This window comes from Pezoporus flaviventris, unplaced genomic scaffold (genome assembly GCF_033815535.1).
Source record: "Pezoporus flaviventris isolate CSIRO_AGI_PZ_B2104156 unplaced genomic scaffold, CSIRO_AGI_Pfla_v1 ptg000031l, whole genome shotgun sequence".
Classification (NCBI taxonomy): Eukaryota; Metazoa; Chordata; class Aves; order Psittaciformes; family Psittacidae; genus Pezoporus; species Pezoporus flaviventris.
The window spans coordinates 4,652,878-4,674,606 of NW_026892579.1; the positions used below are offsets into that span (position 1 = coordinate 4,652,878).

The 21,729-nt window shown below is 39.3% G+C and overlaps 1 protein-coding gene across 2 annotated transcripts in view; it reads right to left on the bottom strand.

Moving 5' to 3' along the window:
- NT5DC1 (5'-nucleotidase domain containing 1) overlaps positions 1–21,729 on the bottom strand; it is a 124,793-nt gene that overhangs the window by 97,110 nt on the left and 5,954 nt on the right. The window contains exons 5-6 of one of the 2 annotated variants that reach the window (XM_061460081.1): positions 18,904–18,983; positions 15,259–15,340 (exon numbers count right to left, since the gene is read on the bottom strand). In XM_061460081.1, coding sequence (XP_061316065.1) covers positions 15,259–15,340; positions 18,904–18,983 — 162 coding nt within the window. Of the gene's footprint in view, positions 1–7,028; positions 7,411–15,258; positions 15,341–18,903; positions 18,984–21,729 lie in introns of those variants that run through there. The other variant, XM_061460082.1, reaches the window with a different exon arrangement.

Here is a 21,729-nt window from a genome sequence, read left to right on the forward strand (position 1 = left end):
AAAAAAAAAAGCTGTGATCAAGCTTGATCCACCAATACTAAAACAGCAGTAGTTCAAATTTAAACTGAAACTGTTAAATAGGAAAAGTACAGCAACAACTGCATTTGACTGAACAAACCTCCAGAAAAGCTCAAAAATGCTCCTTCAGCCCAAAACATCAGCTGGTATCACACCTGCAAATTTAAGCAGTATGGTTTTCAACACATTTGTTATAACTAGAGATGATGTTTTCATTGTGTACGGTAAGCTTGTATTTCAAGAATTCATAATACAGAAACATTATATGCAGAATACATCATATATGTAGCACTGCTCCTCCAGCATCAAAACAGAAGTCTAGGAATATAATGTGAAGATGAAAATCTCCTAAAATAACTGCTTAAAAGTAATCTTCAGGTTCTCACATAGCTCCTTATTAACATCTTAGTTGATTTTAAGTTCTCCACTCATATCCCAATGAACTTTAGTGAGGTTACCCCTGAAAGTAACAGCTCACCAACATTCAAAAGGTATACTTCTTTCCTTAAAACATTTACAGAGAAATCCAAATGAAGCACTTAGAATTACCATCCTTACTTACAAGTTCATGATTTTTTCCAGTGTTACCTTTCTCAGTTCTAAAAACAGAGGGGCTGTGGAATTTTAGAAGATACAAGCTATGAGCAATACAATTTCAACAATAAGAAATCCAAGGGAAGAAGGAAAAAAACAACTACAAAAAAAATGTTACAGGACCTAGGATGACTGCCCAAAATAGCTTCCCCACCCCTAAAAAACACATATGCACACAGATAATTACTGCTTACTGATTTTTGGGGAGGAGCTTATGCCCAACAGTCACCCAAATAGGGGAAAAATTGTATAAAAGCTCAAGGGTGACACTTGAAGTCATAAACTTCTGCTCACTCACCAGTGGCAGAAGAACTCTTCAATAGAAGAGGATTCACTGTTTTATCACTCTCCATTAGAGCTCCACAACATTTTGGTATGTTATGATTTCATTTTATTCTATTTAGCTTTGAAGGTAACTTTTGCAGGATACATGTTGTCTACCTGGGGAAGGAAGAGGGTTGATATTTAAGGGCCAGTGTCAGCATCCTTAGCGCCACTGGGGCTATTTGAAAGGCTGCAGATAAAAGCCAGTTTTCAAGCAGGTGATATGAGATTTTTGCTACTGGTGCTGAAAGAACAAGAACTTCGTGCTTCATTTGCTATAGCATTAGACAAAGGCAATAAAATCATGGTAGAAGGTCTATGTATTTCCACTGAAAAACTTTCCTTCATTTCAGTAACTGATTTATGCAGCTCCTGAATTTACTTTTGGAGTCCTGAGTAACTAGGAAAGTAATCAGTGTTTTTGAAAACAGTGGTTTCTAATAGGCTGGCATCTATTTAAAATTATTCTTTTCCTAAGACTGAGACTATTGCCTCTAAGATATATATACCAGAGTTCTATCATTCAGAGTGATAGCAATACTGTTTCCCTTAGAGGATTTTTCACTAGTGAAAGCAGGAGGAAGTAAGCACAAAATAACATTACTTTTAATACCAATACTTTAAGAAAACTTTTTATTCATGCAGAACAGAACTGAACAGCTTTTCTTTATAGCAACCTTTTTCTCCCCTTTCTAACAGAACAGTTGGAAACATGCATCTACAAATATCCTTACTGCTGCTGTTTTGTCTGAACGTTGTCCAAGGTAGCGATGGATATTTTTCTGAGCGATACCAGAAACAATCCAGCATCAAGGGGCCACATTTCCTACCATTCAATGTAAAAAGTCAAGGTAAGTTTACTGTTTTTTTTGATAATAAATTAACACAATTACTTCTAGTGGATCAAAAAACAGTTGAACAAAAGCTCATTGTTTACAGTCTTCATATTCAACTTTTACTAACAGTTTAGGTTTATTAAAATAATTTCTCACTGCAAAAGGAACTGGCAGTTGCTCTGGAAGTTGGCTCCTAATGATAAAGATGCACACTTGTCAGGGTTTTTTGGGTTTTGTTTTGCTTTTGGTTTTTTTACACAATAATCATTAAAGGCATATAGAGCAGAAGCAAAAATCACAGCTACAGATCTTATTCTCAGTAGTGGGAATAATACAACATGGTTGTGTACATAATTACGTACAACGATTATCGAATTTCTTCATTCAACACAGATTTAAACAGTACATCTGTCATCTACAGTATTCAGAAAGAACTTTCACATGGCCTGTCATGTCGTCTCTACTCAAAACAGACCGTTGGTCTGAATGCAAATATATATACAAATATATATCCAATACATCTCAAATGAAGACCTGTTAAAGTCTAGAAAGGCAAAATGAGTTGATATATAGTCACAAAAATGTGTCATAAACCTCTATAGTTTTTTCATGACTTATTTAAGCTTATACTTTAACTATCAGACTAACCTCATGGTAATGTAACATTTCTAGCTTTATTACAAAAAGTTCATTTCATTAATCAGTCATATGGCAGACTGTATAGGCAATATATAATTGCAATGCATTGTGACATCTTATTTCTGGGTATCTTCTCTGTCCTCGTAAGTTAAATGGGTGGCTATACTTAGTGTTTGAAACTGAGTTCTGTTTAATTTTCCCATGCTTAGGCCAAAATACATTTTTTAAACTTGAAATCAAAACTTCTGACTTCCTAGGTACTGGTTTTATTTCATGAATTGTCCCCCAGATTATGATCAGGAGTCTCAATTCATAATTATTATAGCTGAAATTAAGAGAACTGAATCTTCCTTGTAAACATTCCACTCTTGCAACCAAAAACAACATTATTTTCTTTCAGACATCAACTGGCTATTCAGAATAGCTTTCACTTTTGCTGCATCCCACCTACTTTCAGATGTAATAAACATACCTGGGCAGAAATGAGGAAACTGAATGAGGGACTTGGAAAATAGCATTTGCAAATAAGCTTATTTTCACCAGAAAAAGGACATTTTAGGCTGTATCTGCATTAGAAAATAGGGTAGCACAACAGAAGCAGATCTGGAGAGCAGAACAGTTGCTACTCAGGACACTGCATTTCCACTACCTTCATTTAGTTTTTTATTCAGAACAGCTCTAGTTTGATCCTAAGGACTAGATGCTCATGAGCAGCACACATTGGGTCCAAAGTCCCAGCCCTGGTCTCAGCCCAACCAGCTCCAGCACACATGCTCTAAGAACACCCTGCTGTAAGAACAAAGTGAAAGCATTATGGCTGCAAAACTTAACCCCAAAATGTTCTTCTGGGCTGTACCAAAATACTCAGTTTCATCCACTGCATTCAGTATAAGGACTCTCAGATCAAATTTAGGTACACATACATAAACAGCTACTCTAAGGATTTTCTAACTGTAATTCCCACTGACTTAAAGTTTCATTTCCTTTCTCTCCCCTCATTAACTTTTCATGGTGTTTTTCCATGACTTTATTCAGAATAATTTACATATTGATATTGTTTATAACTGAGAGTATTATACCTACATGTGAAAAGTGCAGACCTCAAAAGCAGGCACAGCCTACAGTTTTACTGATGTGGGAGTCCAGTAATTTAAAATTGCTTGACAATTTTCATTTGGGGAATAAGCATTAAAATGGAGGACTGGAAAACCACTTCTATTCTCCAGTCTCGAATATAAACCATTGATCTGGAAAATCCGATTGAGAATTTTTAGAAGAGTTTAAAGAGGGCAGACTGTTAAGAGATCACAATTTCAAGTCTGAGATGATCACAGAAGAATAAAATAAGAGACTGCAGAACCAAGTTCATCTAACTATGGTCTAGTGAGTTCTTCTACATGCAAATAGCATATGGCAAGCTTACTTTTCTTACCTGGCCACCAAACATTGGCTTCTAGAGATTTAGTTGCCATTACATTCTCTTTTTGTTTTGTACAGCTTTGTCAAAAAGCAGCCTGGAACTGAAATTTCATTCTAGGCCCAAACTGGTGACTCAGGACAACATGTAATAGATCATACAATTTCTGTTGGCAATCAAAACCTATTTAAGCTTCATTTAATTTGGTGAAATTGCTTTAACAGTTAAAAAAACCCCACAAACTCTTGTTCTTGATAGCTATCCAGTCAGAATATACTTTCCTTTCTGAATGCATTTACTTTTATAATTTTTTTTGTTTAAATTACCAGGATATAATTTTTAAACCAGTAGCTCTCTGAAAAGTCCCAGTTGAGAATAATCACTGAATTAAATCTGACTGTTCAGCAGTGCTTAAAGAAGCTGTTATAGGCTATGTTAAAGTCTTCACGCTTAATACATCAATAAGGTTTGACTGCACCCAGAGAACATAAACCAATTTTGCATCAAGATACATGCCAAAAAATATAGAAGAGTAGCCAACCACTACTTCAGTTTTCCTGGTAAAAATCCTACTTCATGAATGCATTCAGCTGTCCTTTCTCAGACGACTTACCATTGTCTCCAGACAGCACAATTACCAGACATTTTAACCTAAAAGCAGCATAGCTTTGAAACAATATAGCTCCTCACAGAAAATCTCTTTTAACATGAATACTGACAAAGGTTTTAGCATCTTATACAAAAAATGCAGCACCCACCACTTTGTGAAGCTAGGACTGACATAAAGTTGCATCTAAATCATGGTAAAAAGGAAGAATGAGAAACACTTTGAAGCTAAATTCTGGAAATTTGCCAACAACAGGTACCCACATAAATGCTATGTTTTGGATCTGATGCAGTTGACATAAACCCATATTTGTATTTTTACCCTAATGCTTTACAACTGAAATAGCATTAGCTCAGGAACCTGTTTAGGTATTTGTACTGAAACTTTGATCTGACCTGCCTGAGTTCTCTGATGCGAATAGACAGTTTTTGAAGTTCCATCCATAGACAGAAGCTATGAAATAAATTCAGAGTCCTCCAGCGCAAACTGTTTTTTGTGATGGCAACTCCCTTATGATGGCAAAGAGAAAACTTGTAATGTGTAAAAAACATTTATATGCCACTTCTGCTACAGGGTACATGTTAATTCTGACATATGTGACGTAGCTTTAAAATTTGCCACATATTAAGTCACCTCCTATATAACCAGGAAACCAACTTGCTACTGCACCCGCTTGAACCTGGGAGTTCAGCACTAAGAAACTGAATAATATTAGTAAGATACCAAACACTGCACCAGACTTGTCACTGGTATTTACAGATTCTACAATCTCTTTGCAGCTGAGGAGATGTGTTTGCATTTTCTGTTTGTCAATAAATCACTTTTGCTTTCTTTCTCTGTGTAGGATTTTAACAACTATCTTCCTTTTCATTGGCTTAAGAAGAACAAGATAGAAAAGTGTGAAAATAAGGCAATATGCATTTGTGGGCTTTTATGCATCAGCAAAAATGAAAATGTGTTGTCTATACTTGGTAGCTAAGAACAATTTCCCTGGCAATCTAGGAAGAAGGCAACCTCAGAGATCCAATATCAAACCACAATCAAATGCATTTCATATACACATCTCCATTATTTTTTAAAATATAGTATGTATAAGAACAGTTTTCTTCCTTCTTCATCTCATTTTTAGTTCATCAAGACTAGCCACAGATTGGAAAAGCAATTTATTATCTGAGAGAGAGAATAGTCGTTGCATAAACGTTTACATACACACAAATGCTTGTTTTTGTAAGAGACTAAAACGCAAATGTTAGCTGATCCAGTTGTTAATTGACTGATGTTTATTCAGAAAAAAATAATAAATAGAATATGTTGCCACTATAAATGACAGAATCCTCTTCCTGTATCCCTCAGTTCTTAATTTAAAAATTACACTGTAAATTAACATTCATCATAGGCATGGTATTTCGCTCTATAACGCTGTCAATTGCTGGAAACTACTGAAGTAACCAAATCCATGTTAATCTTTTCTGTAACGTCCCACAAGTAAGCATCCTAATTCCAACAGGAGGCTAAAAGCTCCCCCAGAGTGTACAGAAAACTAAGCAGTGAGCTCGTTTATTCCTTTATTTGTGACATTTGGTTAAGTGACTCCACCTGCTGTTTTGATAACTAAGAAAATTAAGTATTATTAACAGAACAAAACAATGCCAGAATTCTGACTGCAGTAAATTATCAATTGTGGCCTTGCCACAGTTTGAAATTTTTATGACAAATAAAAATATTTCAGACAGTATTTAAAAATACAAAATTCATATGTTACCAAAAAAAAAAAAAAAAAAAAATCAGCCATGGCCCACATCTGGAAGGGTGGGTGGGGAATGATGACAACAAAAACCTCACTACTTAAATGTAACACGAAAGCAGCTAAACCTACATGGGAAGCTTTTCTCTAACGTCAGATTCTCAGTGACCAAGCAGTATTAGAAACTTGGGTTCTGTGAGGTTTAAGTTAGCACTTCACATATTTCTCCACCATTCTACAAGTCTGCACATCATTATAGCTGCCCTGGCTGAATTGGTTTCCTCTTTCTCACAGGTGTACAGATAAGGGGTGAACAAGGACCCCCTGGTCCCCCAGGCCCTATTGGACCAAGAGGACAACCAGGTCCCGCAGGAAAGCCAGGGTTTGGAAGTCCCGGTCCCCAAGGGCCCCCTGGTCCCCCAGGACCACCTGGATTCTCTGCGGTTGGGAAGCCTGGTGTGCCAGGTCTGCCAGGAAAGCCAGGAGAAAGAGGACTGAATGGTGAGAAAGGGGAAGCTGGACCTGTTGGGCTCCCAGGACCAAGAGGGCCACAGGGACCTCCTGGCACTCCAGGCCCCTCAGGACTGTCTGTTCCTGGCAAGCCAGGCCCACAAGGACCTCCAGGAGCTCAAGGGCCAAGGGGCCTCCCTGGTGAGAAGGGAGAGCCAGGTATCCCTGGTATAAATGGACAAAAGGGAGAGAATGGATTTGGCATTCCAGGACGCCCGGGTAACAGGGGTCTTCCAGGCCCACAGGGACCCCGGGGCCTCCCTGGTCCTGCTGGGGTAGGGAAACCTGGCGAGAATGGTCTTCCAGGTCAGCCAGGTATGAAAGGTGATAGAGGTTTACCTGGTGCACCTGGAGCAGCTGGAATCCCAGGTCCCCAGGGTCCCCCAGGAGAACCTGGAGCAGTTGGTATTGGCAAACCTGGACCAATGGGACCACCAGGAGCAGCTGGCATCCCTGGAGCCAAGGGACACCCCGGACCCGCAGGCTTGCCTGGATCCCCTGGCCTTCCAGGATTTGGAAAGCCAGGATTGCCAGGGATGAAGGGACACAGAGGGCCTGAAGGTCCTCCTGGCCTTCCAGGCTCGAAAGGAGACCAAGGCCCAGCCGGTGTGCCAGGAGAACCAGGGCCTGTTGGGCCACCAGGGAACATGGGCCCTCAAGGACTCAAAGGCTTGCCTGGTGCGAACGGCCTTCCTGGTCCCAAAGGTGATGTGGGTCCTGCAGGCGCCCCAGGATTCCCAGGGGCAAAGGGTGAACGGGGTCTACCAGGATTAGAGGGAAAACCAGGATATCCAGGTGAGCAGGGTCTTGCTGGTCCTAAGGGACACCCAGGTTTCCCAGGTCCAAAAGGTGACACTGGCCACGCTGGGTTACCTGGCTTGCCTGGTCCAATGGGTCCACAAGGAGTTAAGGGAGTGCCAGGGATCAATGGTGAGCCAGGTCCCAGGGGACCTTCAGGAATACCTGGTATCAGAGGTCCCATTGGCCCCCCTGGCCTGCCAGGAGCCCCTGGAGCAAAAGGCGAGCCGGGAGCACCAGGACTGCCAGGCCCAGCAGGTATTTCTACAAAAGGTTTAAGCGGACCTATGGGACCACCTGGACCACCTGGGCCTAAAGGCAACACTGGAGAGCCTGGCTTGCCAGGCCCCCCAGGTCCTCCTGGTCCCCCTGGCCAAGCTGTAATCCCACAGATGCCTGAAAGCTATGTTAAAGCGGGAGAGTCTAGGGAGATACCAGGAATGTCCTTCACGAAAGGAGTAAACCAAGCTCTTACAGGGATGCCAGTGTCTGCTTTCAGTGTCATCCTCTCAAAAGCCTACCCTGGGGCAACAGTCCCCATCAAATTTGATAAGATCTTGTACAACAGGCAGCAACACTATGACCCCAGAACAGGAATATTCACCTGCAGGATTCCTGGACTGTACTATTTCTCCTACCATGTACATGCAAAAGGAACAAATGTTTGGGTTGCACTCTACAAAAATGGTTCCCCACTCATGTACACCTATGATGAGTACAAGAAAGGATACCTTGACGAGGCTTCTGGCAGTGCTGTCATTGATCTCATGGAGAACGATCAAGTATGGCTCCAACTGCCCAATTCAGAATCTAATGGTCTCTATTCCTCTGAATACGTTCATTCTTCTTTCTCAGGTTTCCTATTTGCTCATATCTAACAACATCCCACTTACACTTTCCTCACACTCTCTCCTTCAGACCCTTTTAACTCTCCGCTGATCTGTCATCAGCAGGTCATGCTACTTCAATTTTTTAACAGAAATGGAGGAGGGAATGAGAAGGTGGAAGAGTGGTTCAGACCTAATAGAATAATATTGTGTGCTTTAGAGAATTGTCATGAAAAATTTGTTTCAAAATGATCAATTGTCTGACTGAATGCAACATTAAAATTTTACGAATTAATATAATGCACCAGCTTCTCTCGTTTTTGCCGTTTTTTCTAATAACATTTAACCAAAATTTCTATCACTTCTCATAACACATAAAGTAGTAATTCCAGAACTCTAGATCATACTTCTCTATACCTGAATTAAATTAAGGTATTATTCAAAGTAAACAATCTCAGATACACCACGGTCATCACAACAGCTCGACAGTATCAGGAACATTCTGTTACCTGTCAGCTTCGCCTTTAACCTATCAAACAGGAGTCAAGAAAACAACTCTAATACAGTGCATACTGTGTCACAGTTTTAATTTAGTTCTACTTTTCTTACTAAGGAATAACTACCTTGGAGAAATGTAGATTTACAAATTATTACCACTTACTGAAGATCTAAGACTTTCATGATATGAAAAAGCAATCAGATTTGGAGCCTAGTAATCCACTTAGCTTTGGTTGATGCACATTTTGTAATCTGCAGCAACAAACTAGCTCAATATTTTTAAGCTCCTAACATTCTGCAAAACTACAATATTCAGGGTACTGTAAAAAAACTGCCATCAAATCCAGCCATTAAGAGTGTATCTTCACAAGCCTACAGACACAAAATCAGAACTGCTTTGCCACCCCAAAATTGTAGACAATCTTTCCACTGCTTTTCCCTGAACAGTTCATTCATCTAAAACACAATTGTCTGGGGAATATATTTTACTTAGATGGTAAATTTATCAGGTGATAACAGTAATTAGTCAGTAGACATATTTACCATACATACACACACTCATACTCACGTCTTACAAAGATTAGACATCATAGTAATCTATTATGGAACTACGAAAAGTATATGGTATGAAGTAAACTAGCTTAGTAAAATTAGTGCTTATAAATTATGAAACTATAATAGCTTGATCACACATTTCTTCCAATGACAGCTGCCACTCATGCACTTTGAAAGTATTATACCTATCAAAACTTTATGAACTTTTAAACTGTTAAGCTTCATTTTTTAAAAATCAGAAATTTATAACCATTTGCACTAAAAGTAGGTAGGCCTATATTGGCAGGTTTTGTCATATTATCATTTCTTCACAAAAGCAAAACCTGAGGCTTGTTATGTTGTGTATATTTGAAATCAGCAATTGCCTAAGTACTTGATAACACACTGGGATTAATAAAAAAAATGACACCTTTAAGTTGATCCATCATTATCAGAACTATATAATGGTTTGGAAACTGTAAAGAACTACCAGGAAAGTAACTTTGCAAAACTGTTTTTTCTCCCCTTATTGAGTGCTGTTGGATGAGGAAGCCTGTGGTTTAGGCTATACTTTAGTAAAATAACAAACGCTTAAGGAGAGAGTACATGTGAGAACTGCTTAATTTAGCAGCCACGTAAACCTAGAAAAGCAAACTGGCACTATTATAAAATCTGCACACAAAATGGTTGTATTGAAATAATACAGGGGGCAGTACCACTATTTATAAGTAGCAATCCTCCGGTGATACTTTACTTTCAAGCCAAAATAAAACTCAGGATACTTGAGTCCGAACTGTCCCCACTTTTCTACCTTCCTGGTTTAGGCCAAATATTAATTACAGATCTCCTAAGAATTATCTCATTTTTGCACTAAAAAAGGTCTTCCTGTGCATTCATTTGCATTAGTTCAACAGCACTTTCCAGTATTTAAACATAGCACATGTTGCTATGTCCATACACTTTAAATCAGGTTTTTTCCTTTAATGCTTGTGTTCCTTAAATGAGCACATAGGACTTCAAATAAGTCTACAGGTTAGTATCTCATGCCTGTCTTTTTGAAAGCTTTTCATAATTATCGAGACATTAAGTCATTAAGAAAGCAACTCTAAACACTGAAAAGCTAGAGATGACACACAATTGAGGCGCAGGCACAATTTACACCTTGATTTTAGCTCTGGATTCTCAATTTAGAGGAGACCTTGAGAAAATCTGTAAGATTTTTAAGTATGGTTTTTAATGTTTTCTCCACATGAAGATCAGCAACCTACCTAAAGCTAAAGCTCTTTCAGAAACCACATCTCTTCTATATCATGGGCATTAGAGGTAAGAAAATCCAATATGAGATTAAAATGAAAATATAACAGCCTGCAATAGTACAAAACTCACTTCCAAAGAACTACTGAATTTTTTTAAGCTTTAAGGTATCCAAACACACTGAGCACTCAATCTCTTCTGCATTCAGCTGGAAAGCCCAGTAAAGAAGTGGAACACATACACTTGCAATTACCTTTGTTGCAGTTTTCCCAATTAAGCAAATAAAGATTTCTCATTACTGGACTACTTGACATTAGGAATTTCTAATGTTTTGCCGAACTTATGGAAGATTGCTTTTTTTTTTTTTTTTGCCACAGAAGCATCTTTTTTTTTGTGGTATTTAAGGTTGTATATAAAAAATATAACACACATCACAGACCTCCAGATTCATTATCTTCTGCCAACACAAAAGGGTAATGCCATAAAGTTGTGATCAAAACCCTCCGTGTTTGGGTGTATATGCATACATTTTTGGGTATAGGACAGAGTAGTTTAGAAAGATCCAAAGTTTTCCTCCCCAAAGTAACACTTCTTATGTATCACATGACACTTGAGAACACTGATCGATCATATAAACCTTGTTTTTTTAATAACTTGCATTTTGTCTTTTGGCTTTAAGTCTTTCATTTTCTTTCTCTGATAATTTTCCTTTTTTTATAAAAGATGATCAGTGACAAATTTCTCATATGCATCCTGAGGAAACGTCCCATCAAGTCTTTTTTTGGCAATTTATGAAGTCCTCTGCCATACTAGCCACAATATATTTACTTCCAAAATTAAACATAATCTCATGAACTGATTGAAAATATTAGAAATACATCACTTTCACTATGCAACCAAAGATGCTATAGTTTTGAGAAGCGTCAGGGAAATCATATGTAAAGGCAATGTAAGAGACAGAAAGTAGCCTTTAAGAGAAGAATTTTTTACAAAATTATGCTTTAGGAAATTATATTAGGCAAGTTCCTCTTACAAAAACTATTTTTCTGTCAAAACCCCACCAAATCTGAACTGTTTCACATGAAAATAATTATACAGTACTTCAAGCCCCCATTACTCCTGAGAAAATCAAACTTTATTTCCGTAACATGTTGTGGACCTTTGTCCACATATTTATATAGTGTAAAATACAGTACCACATGATGTTTCCTTTAAAACTACATAATATTCCAGTAATAAGTTCACAATTTGCAAAAAAGGATTCTCAATTTAATTCTCAACTTGGATAATTGCCAAGGGCATTCTTGCAGCTATTATTTGACAAGAAATGACCATTTTGCAAATATGAGTACCTGTGTTTATTGCAATCAGACATCATACTTTCCTGATAGTACTTTTTAATAGATTTTCTTTATTTTGTTTCAGTTATTCTTCACAAAGAAAGGTTTGAATAACGCAAGACTTTTGGAACTCTATTACTTTCCCTCTACAAGCCTCAGTTCTTCATTTCATTACAAGCAGAAGAGTGGGTTAATATCCTTCATTAAGCTGAGTTAGAACAATCATTCCTATCTGAAAGAGCCATCCAAAAAAAATATCATAGGGCAATTACCTAAGGCGATTACCATAACTAAGACAATGAAAAGCAAAATTCACCAGACACAATTATGATCAAAAAAATCATGTGAAAAAGCAAAGCACATAAAGAAACAAGGGCATACTGACAACAAACCAAAGTGAACTGCAAACACTTCATGGATTTCAAAAAATAAAAGGGTCAGTCGTTCTGCTCCGTCACTGACAATGGCACTACTAAGATGTTGTTTCAACTTGGGAACTTTGTGTTTCTTCAACTAACCTCTTAAGTTTGCTTTTGAAATTTTACCTTCACTAACTTAATAAGCACTGCTTTCCTCTGAAGGGTTAAACCCTCTATAAGGTATTGGGGGCATGGAGTTAAGTCAAGTGGCTGTGGTTTCCAGGCCATGCTCTGAGCTAAGAAAGGCTGAAGCCAAGTTTAGGAGCTTCCTCAGGAAGCTATGTTAAGCTTGTAACTGGAAAAAAAAAACCAACTCTTTGGCATAAACTTGGGACAGAAAATTAGTATCATTGTTCTCATTTCACAGAGGGCCCTGAAGGAAAAAAGAGATGTACAAGACAAATATCAGAGGTAAGTGATACAGGAAGACATTACCTCTGGCTCTTCTGACTCCCTGCTGAGTACTTCATCTACTGGACCATGTTATTAAAGGAATATAAGACCACTGTGAAGCCTTTCAAAGTTATGCATGACACAGCATAGACCCTAACATGTATTAAAATATTTAAGTAGTATATAAAGTCAGCATTGTTTCACTTCTGAATTTACAGGGCTTTATCAAAAATAACTCATACCTGTCAGTTACTATGTTATTCAGAGCAGCCCTGCAGAGCAAGACTTGGGGGTGTTGGTTGATGAGAAACTGAAAATGAGCCAGCAGTGTGCGCTCGTAGCCCAGAAAGCCAACCATATCCTGGGCTGCATCAAAAGGAGCATGACCAGCAGGTCGAAGGAGGTGAAACTCCTTCTTCTACTCTGCTCTCATGAGACCTCACCTGGAGTACTGTGTGCAGTTCTGGTGTCCTCAACATAAAAAGGACATGGAACTGTTGGAACAAGTCCAGAGGAGGGCCACGAGGATGATCAGGGGCTGGAGCACCTCCCACATGAAGACAGGATGAGAAAGTTGGGGCCGTTCAGCCTGGAGAAAAGAAGGCTGCGTGGAGACCTCATAGCAGCCTTGCAGTACCTGAAGGGGGCCTATAAGGATGCTGGGGAAGGACTCTTCATTAGGAACTGTAGTGACAGGACAAGGGGTAATGGCTTAAAACTTAAACAAGGAAAGATTAGATTGGATACAAGGAAGAAGTTCTTTACTGTGAGGGCGGTGAGGCACTGGAATGGGTTGCCCAAGGAAGCTGTGAATGCTCCAACCCTGGTGGTGTTCAAGGCCGGGTTGGACAGAGGCTTGGGTGACATAGTTTAGTGTGTGATGTCCCTGCCCATGCCAGGGGGGGTGGAACATGCTGATCTCTAAGGTCCTTTCCAACCCTAACTATTCTATGATTCTTATATTTTCACTGTTGTGAAATACGCACTGCTTCGTTATGTTGTCTCATGACTTTTAGAACAGCAAATGAGGTATATTAAATTAGGTACCAATTCTGAAGGAGCTAGAAAGGATTAAGTCATATCACACATTTCGTATGCAGATTCCATGCTTACATATACAAATAAGTACCTGATAGGTAGGTATATGAATAAACGCACAAATGTACACACAAGTAGACATATATAAATAAAAGCAAGGAATTATTTCTGAGTTCAAGAGTCAGACTTTAACTTTTGTTTTCAAAGAGCACTTTTAAAAATTATTCTTTTTGCCAAATGCTGCATGATCCACATCTTCTAAAGCAAAAGGCTTTCACGAATTGAAAAAAAAATAATGCTAAAAAAAATAAAATAAATAAACATAGTTGATTAGGACTGGTATAATATCAGTAGGAAACAAAGGATAAATGTATTTCATGGATGAATGAATTCTTAGAGGAATTCTTAACTAAAAATCACTTTCTAAATTCCAATGAAAACACAGTAACAACAACAAACAGATCATTTTAGGCATATTATGCTGTCTTTTACAATATACATCCTGACATCAACTTCTTTTTTTGTTTGGAACCTCTCTGAGACAATTTTACCAATTACATTTGACAGGAATATAGCAAGTAGTACAGCTCTGGTGAAAAAAAAGTTAAGTTTTAAGAAGGTCGAAACTGCACCCAAGCCTAATGAATACTGCATTAAGAGAGGTAATTCAATCGGAAAATACTGTCAGCAAAATGATACAGAATTCTCAACCGAGCTGCATATAATCATTTTACCAAAAACCCCACAGTAATTCAAAATAATTTCAATTAACTGTGTGCACACATACAATGGTCAGCCATTAATATCAACTTACTATTTTATATGCCTAATAGAAACTCCGAAGTTAAGTCTGTCGAAGAACAGACTTAACTTATTAGAAAGTAATTTCTAGCTGAAGGGTATCCAAGATGCTTTCCAACTCTAATTTGTATTAACAGCATTATAAAGTTAGCTTTGGGTGGAGGAAGACTGTTTATAAAAAAAGAATAAAATATATTCCTTTGCGATTTTTAGGAAGTTTATAACAAAATAATAATCACCTCAATATTGTGTCAATAATATATGAGGAATTCTAATAAAAACTAGAGAGCTAAAGAAAATTATCAAGTATTAGTACTTTCATCTTTTTCCCAATGAGCTTATGATTTTATTTATGATTACAAGAACACAAGGAATAGAATCAAAATATAGTTAGAGGATGTCTACATTACTGTATCAATCACAGCAAGAAATCGTTTTTCCTCTAAATTCAGTGAACTAGCACAAGTGTTATTAAAGACAGCAAAATGGTTTCAGCTAAATGAAACAGAAATAGCAATGATAAATATGTTCTGTTCCAGAATAAACATGTGTCTACTGTACAACTAGTTGTAAGATTTAGAGTTAAAAGCTCTGCGTAGCCTACAGTGCACTTGAAAATGTATTTGCTCTGGCAACCACATGTAATATTTTCAGTGAACCCACTTACCTTTAAAAGCTGATATTTTATAATTATGCTGGACAGCAGCCACCATGTCCTTCCAAAAGTCATATTTTTTCTGACCATCATGCTGCAAGTGTGAAAAGGAACCTAGTCATTATATCAAGTATCAGCTATTTTGAGCTTTCCTACTGAGACAGTGACAGGAATGCCACTAATAAATAAAAGTATGTGAAGTAAAACAGCCTTAGTAGGATTCAGTATTTAGTAGTACTTTAGGCAACCGTAGCTAAGTTACCTCTTGTTTATGCGTTATGGGGAGTTATGGGGTTATGAGGAGTGGGGAAGGAGAAAGGATCTGTATTTGGGATGAGTTCTGAAATGCTACAGCAAACAGGGGCATTAAACAGAACAGCAACTTGCTCAATGAGCCATCTCAGTAATATTTGGGGATTAAAAAAAGTACCTAGAGCTGCAGGTACTGTACTTAATTAGCAGGTTGACATTACCTACAGCCTGGCATTTGGATCACCTTCCACCCTCAAAACTGGCAACCCCTCTTTGCTATAATAGTGCCCTTCTGCCAGTAACTCCACCCCAAACACTAAAACATTCATGCAGAAGCTAGGCTGAGCAGCATTGCATTGCACTGCATTGCACTCTGAAGACTGCCAAACCCCAGCTCCGACAGAAGGGGAGGGGAAGGTGATCTGTGGTTGTGCAGAGTCTCTCGCCATTCCTATAAAGCTGCCCAGGCACAGAAGAGTTCTGGCTGACCTCAATCACACCATCAAGCATCTCACCAAGGGAGTGGAAAAGCTTCTGAACCAGCTGAGCTCCACAGCACTCAAAGTCCACAAATTTTAGGATGCTGAATCAAACAGATGTAATCTCACAGCCAGCCAATATTACAGAAATTAGCTATAGAGCCGGTAAGAAGTGCCCAGAATTACAAGGTAACCTGGCAGCAATAAATCAGGCAGTAGTTTACTTGAGTTTGTACCCCGTGGAAAGTGTCTTTGTAGTGTTGTACAGGCTTTCCATACCTACATTACAATGAAGTTCAAGGCAATTGTTAACAGATTTCACCTCATTGCCACCCTCTGTGTCCTGACCACTGCACTGATACTTGAATAATAAACCCTTTTGTAAGCATAAAACATTTTCTAAAGATGGAAACGTTTAGAAACTAAAAAAAAATCTCAAACCCTTAATATTGACATGCATTCTGTATATACACTGAAGTAAGCTCCTATTTCAGGCCTAATCTGACATGTAGGCTTCCAGAGTAAAAGTTCACCCTCAATTCCACAACCAGCAAGTCACACAAACAAGGCCTTTTGTGCATGACTGACAAGCGCTATGGCAATCTGCTTACCATCCACGGGCTCTACAGGTTAAGAGCTTGAAAGATACAATGCTGTGGCTTTCAAATTGTTTTCTAATCCATTCCTACACCAAACTACCACAGAAATACAGGAAAGAACTAATATAGAGAAAAGGTCTCATATATGTCAAAATTCAGTTAGCTGTTCAGTTATTATTCAGAGCAGTGTCCAAGGAGATGCTGGGGAGCCTATCTATAGAGGTGATGGCACTAACCTACACCAGCATTAACCTTGAGACTGGTGGATTTAACTGTCTGCTCCCCTCACATTACATGTGGTTAGTTTGCTTCTGAGTTTGGGGTTTATGGGATTTTTTTCTGTTTGTTTCTTTGAAAAAAAGAAAAATCAGTGCAATGAGCCAATAGTTGCTCAGAGTGCTGTTTTGAGGACAGATGACTTAAAAGTGGGTATAATTCCTTCAAACCACTTGACCTCAGAGAAGACTGAAGTAACTGCCAAACTATTTCCTTGAAAATCTACAGCCATTGTATACGAGAAACTCAGGAATACAGACTGATGCCCAGAAAACAGAAAGAAAACTGCGTGCTCATGCAGTCCACCATGGCTTTGGTGCTATAATCAAATGTGATTTCAATAGCTGAACTATCAGACAAAGCAGTATTTTGTGCAGCTCCTCAATGAAAAGGTCCAAAACACCGAAAAGCTCCTCTGTTTTGTCTGAAAACACATAGGAGTTCTGGCTGTGAACACAGTAAAAGCAAATTCATCTTTACAAGTGTAGAGCAACCCAACACCCAGCTCAAGTCTAAACCCACTCTGAACCCAAACCTAGCAGTTCTTCCATCTGTTTCCAGCAGAAAACTTCCTGATCCTAGAATGTTGTCTGAAAATGGTAAAAAAAACAATCCTTACTAAACAGGCTTCCAGAACAGGAAACAGAAGCCTCTGCTTCCTTTTAGAGATGTGGAAGAAAAAAGTGTGATGGTTTCTAACATTTAGGATGCAGAATTTTACAGCCATGAGAGCTGGAGAGGTCTACCACCTCCTGCCTTACATCTTTCTCATCTGACTGATGCTAGCCTTCCTTACTGTAGCCCTCCTGCTGAAACTGGGCCATCATCTATTAAAATATTCAAGAACTGCTAGCTGATAAAGAAGGTGCATGACCCACTTCTGGTGCCTTTCTGGAGAAACACCATGGGTTTAATTCTCTCTGGTTAAAGACAGAACTGATCCAGGGTCAGTGCTTCAGCTTGTGAACTAGCAACTGAATGTGAAAGCTTACTACACACAGGCTATCACATGCTTCCTCTCTCAGTGAGTAGGTGATTTGTGTCAAGTCTAAATTAAAGTAATGCAATGCAGGTGTTACATCAGAGACAGGGTTCTAAGCCTTGAACAGCTTAAAAGGAGATTATCGGGCACAAACTTAAGAGTCTTAAGGCACACCTGTCCTCAGTGCTTCTTGATAAGCTAGTTTTAGCTAACTTTTCATGGAGCACTTGCGCTTGGGCAGAAATATACTCAGCTGGAGTGGAGGCTAAAGCATCAAGTCAGCTGATACCTGTATCTCAGCTCTAAATTCGACGTTTAGTGCTGCAGTGCTTTGGTACCTTCAGCCTTTGGTACTCTTTTTACACTGATATACTTACTCTATGAGAAGAACCTTCTCCTACCCCCAGCTGCACACAAGTTAAAGATTAAAGCCTTCTTTAACACAACCAAATCAATCAGCATCAAACTTCAAAGGTAGGATTTAGAACATTCTACCTATCTAAAAAGCATGGGGAAAAAAAGTTCAAGCAATTGTACTCTCCTCCTTGAAAATTTAAGTTATTCTTTGGCAGAGAAAAAAGCCTGGATACTATTCTAGAGGTGTATTTACACCTGTGTACACAGATCAATCCATTTAAGACAAAAACAAGTCTATAAAAGGATGGAATTAAGCTTTCAACTCATTAACACCTTGCAAAGTAGGAAACCATGTTATTCAGAAGACTTACATTAGATTTAATTCAAGTATCATCAAGTCTAATTAAAGGAGATTTTAAGAACTACACTCTGCATATCACAGGGTAAACTTGAGAAAACAGTGCATTTCTATCTTAGTTATTTGTGCCCTCTAGTGGAAGTACATTTATTTTGAACATGGCCATGTAGCTCACACTTATCTTCAGAGCCAACTTTTAACACACTAAGTTCGACCTGAAAAATTCTAAACAAGAAGAAAACTGGAGACCTTAACGTTGTTCAATACGCTATTTGTATGCATTTAATAATGCATCCAAAAAGCATGGTGGAGGAAGAGAAAGATAATGCAATACTTAAACAATTTAGTTCTTACCTGATCTAAGCTGTCCACAACCCTTGCACACAAGAGAGCTCCTGGCAGGTCAAAATAATTATCATACAGATAGTATTTAGCTGGAAAAAATAATTTAAGAAAATCTTTTTAAAAAATCCATACTGTATGCTTTAAGAGCAAGTTAAAAAATACATTAAAATAATAACACAAGCTCCTACTTGGAGTTTACTGGTAATAAGCATTATCTGCTTCACAATCTGTGCTAGCCTTTATTCCCACTTCTGATTCTCATAATTGGCTACTGAAAGTTGTTCACCTATATCAAGGCAGTGAGATTTTAAAAATACATTTTAAGGTTCTAAAAGTTAAGGTGGAAGAGATGGGGGAGAACCATGAGTTTTAAAGAGTGAGGACTGTATCATTCAACTCTTCCAAAGTGCCTATTTCCCTAGCAGTGAAAACACAAATAAAGGGTTTGAGAATCTGTTCCAAAAACATGTGGACAGGTTTTACACAACGTGCTGCCCTTTGCACACACGCATGATGCCAACAGCCGCTTATCCCAAGGAGAAGCATGCCCCCATTATTACATAAACCCCAGAACAGAACTAAATGAGGAGGGTGCAAATGCCTCCCAGGCTGAGGTCATGTTCAACAACTCTTTCCTAGGACTGAAATGACTTAACCAGTGATGTTTTTCGTATTCATGATCTTGTCTGTGCTGTCTCTTAGGTAAATGAAAGAACAAGTCAGCAAAACACTCCCAAGGGAGACCAAATGCACTTTTCAATGAAAAGGAAAATTGCATTCGCTGTATGCCCAAGAATATGTTCCTCTTCTACCATCTTGCAAAAGACTACTTGCAGTTTAGAATAAGCATCATAAACAAGTTTATGTCAGCAAGATCTCAAGGAAAATATCTCCATTATACAGCATAATGCAACTTAACACTTTATGTGTATTACTCACAATTGCCAAGATCAAATTGTGGAAAAGAAGCACAGAGAAAAACACAATTGTAGACACAGTGCCTTCAAAGTGACTCCCATCCTAAATCTAATAAACTTCAACTACAAGAGGATAAGTTTTGTTCCCAGATCTGCTCTGTTCTTTGCTTTTGCACCTAGGCCTCCATTAACAGCACTGATGGTAATGAGTCACTAATTAAGAAAAACTTAAGATTTGCCCAATATGTCCTAATTGAGACAGGCTGGTAATGTCATTCCATTCCATCAAGGAACAAATGTGCCCACCTCTATAACCAAAACATGTCCCTAACATCAGCTCATTTGTCTCATAGAATCATAGAATAGTTAGGGTTGGAAAGGAGCTTAAGATCATCTAGTTTCAACCTCCCTGCCATGGGCAGGGACACCTCACACTAAACCATGTCACCCAAACCTCTGTCCAACCCAGCCTTGAACACCACCAGGGATGGAGCATTCACAACTGCCCTGGGCAACCTATTCCAGTGCCTCACCACCCTCACAGTAAAGAACTTCCTTATATCCAATCTAAACTTCCCCGGTTTAACTTTTAACCTGTTACCCCTTGTCCTATCACTACAGTCCCTAATGAAGAGTCCCTCCCCAGCGTCCTTATAGGCCCCCTTCAGGTACTGCAAGGCTGCTATGAGGTCTCCACGCAGCCTTCTCTTCTCCAGGCTGAACAGCCCCAACTTTCTCAGCCTATCTTTATACGGGAGGTGCTCCAGCTGCCGATCATCCTCATGGCCCTCCTCTGGACTTGTTCCAACAGTTCCACGTCATTTTTATGTTGAGGATGCCAGAACTGCACACAATACTCCAGGTGAGGTCTCACGAGAGCAGAGTAGAGGGGCAGGATCACCTCCTTCGACCTCCTGGTCACGCTCCTTTTGATGCGGCCCAGGATATGGTTGGCTTGCTGGGCTGTGAGAGCACACTGAAGCCGGCTCATGTTCAGTTTCTCATCAACCAACACCCCTAAGTCCTTCTCCACAGGGCTGCTCTGAATCTCTTCTCTGCCCAACCCGTAGTTGTGCCTGGGATTGCTTCGACCCAGGTGTAGGACCTTGCACATGGCATAGTTAAACTTCATGAGGTTGGCATCAGCCCACCTCACAAGTGTGTTAAGGTCCCTCTGGATGGCATTCCTTCCCTCCAGCGTATCAACCAAACCACACAGCTTGGTGTCATTGGCAAACTTGTTGAGGGCGCACTCAATCCCACTGTCCATGTCAGCGACAAAGATGTTGAACAAGACCGGTCCCAACACCAATCCCTGAGGGACACCACTCGTTACTGGTCTCCAGCTGGACATTGAGCCATTGACCACAACTCTTTGTGTGTGGCCATCCAGCCAGTTCTTTATCCATTGAGTGGTCCACCTATCAAATTGATGTCTCTCCAATTTAGAGACAAGGATGTCGTGTGGGACAGTGTTGAACGCTTTGCACAAGTCCAGGTAGATGACGTCAACTGCTTTACCCCTGTCCATCAGCTCCGTAGCCCCATCATAGAAGGCCACCAAATTGGTCAGGCAGGATTTCCTCTTAGTGAAGCCATGTTGGCTGTCACCAAGCACCTTGTTGTTTTTCATGTGCCTTAGCATGCCTTCCAGGAGAATGTGCTCCAAGATTTTGCCAGGCACAGAGGGGAGACTGACTGGTCTGTAGTTCCCTGGGTCATCCATTTTCCCCTTCTTGAAAATGGGGGTTATATTTCCCTTTTTCCAGTCATTTGGAACTTCACCTGACTGCCACGATTTTTCAAATATGATGGACAGTGGCTTAGCAACTTCATTTGCCAGCTCCTTCAGGACCTGTGTATGGATTTCATCAGGTCCCATGGACTTGTGTATGTTCAGGCTCTTGAGATGGTCTCA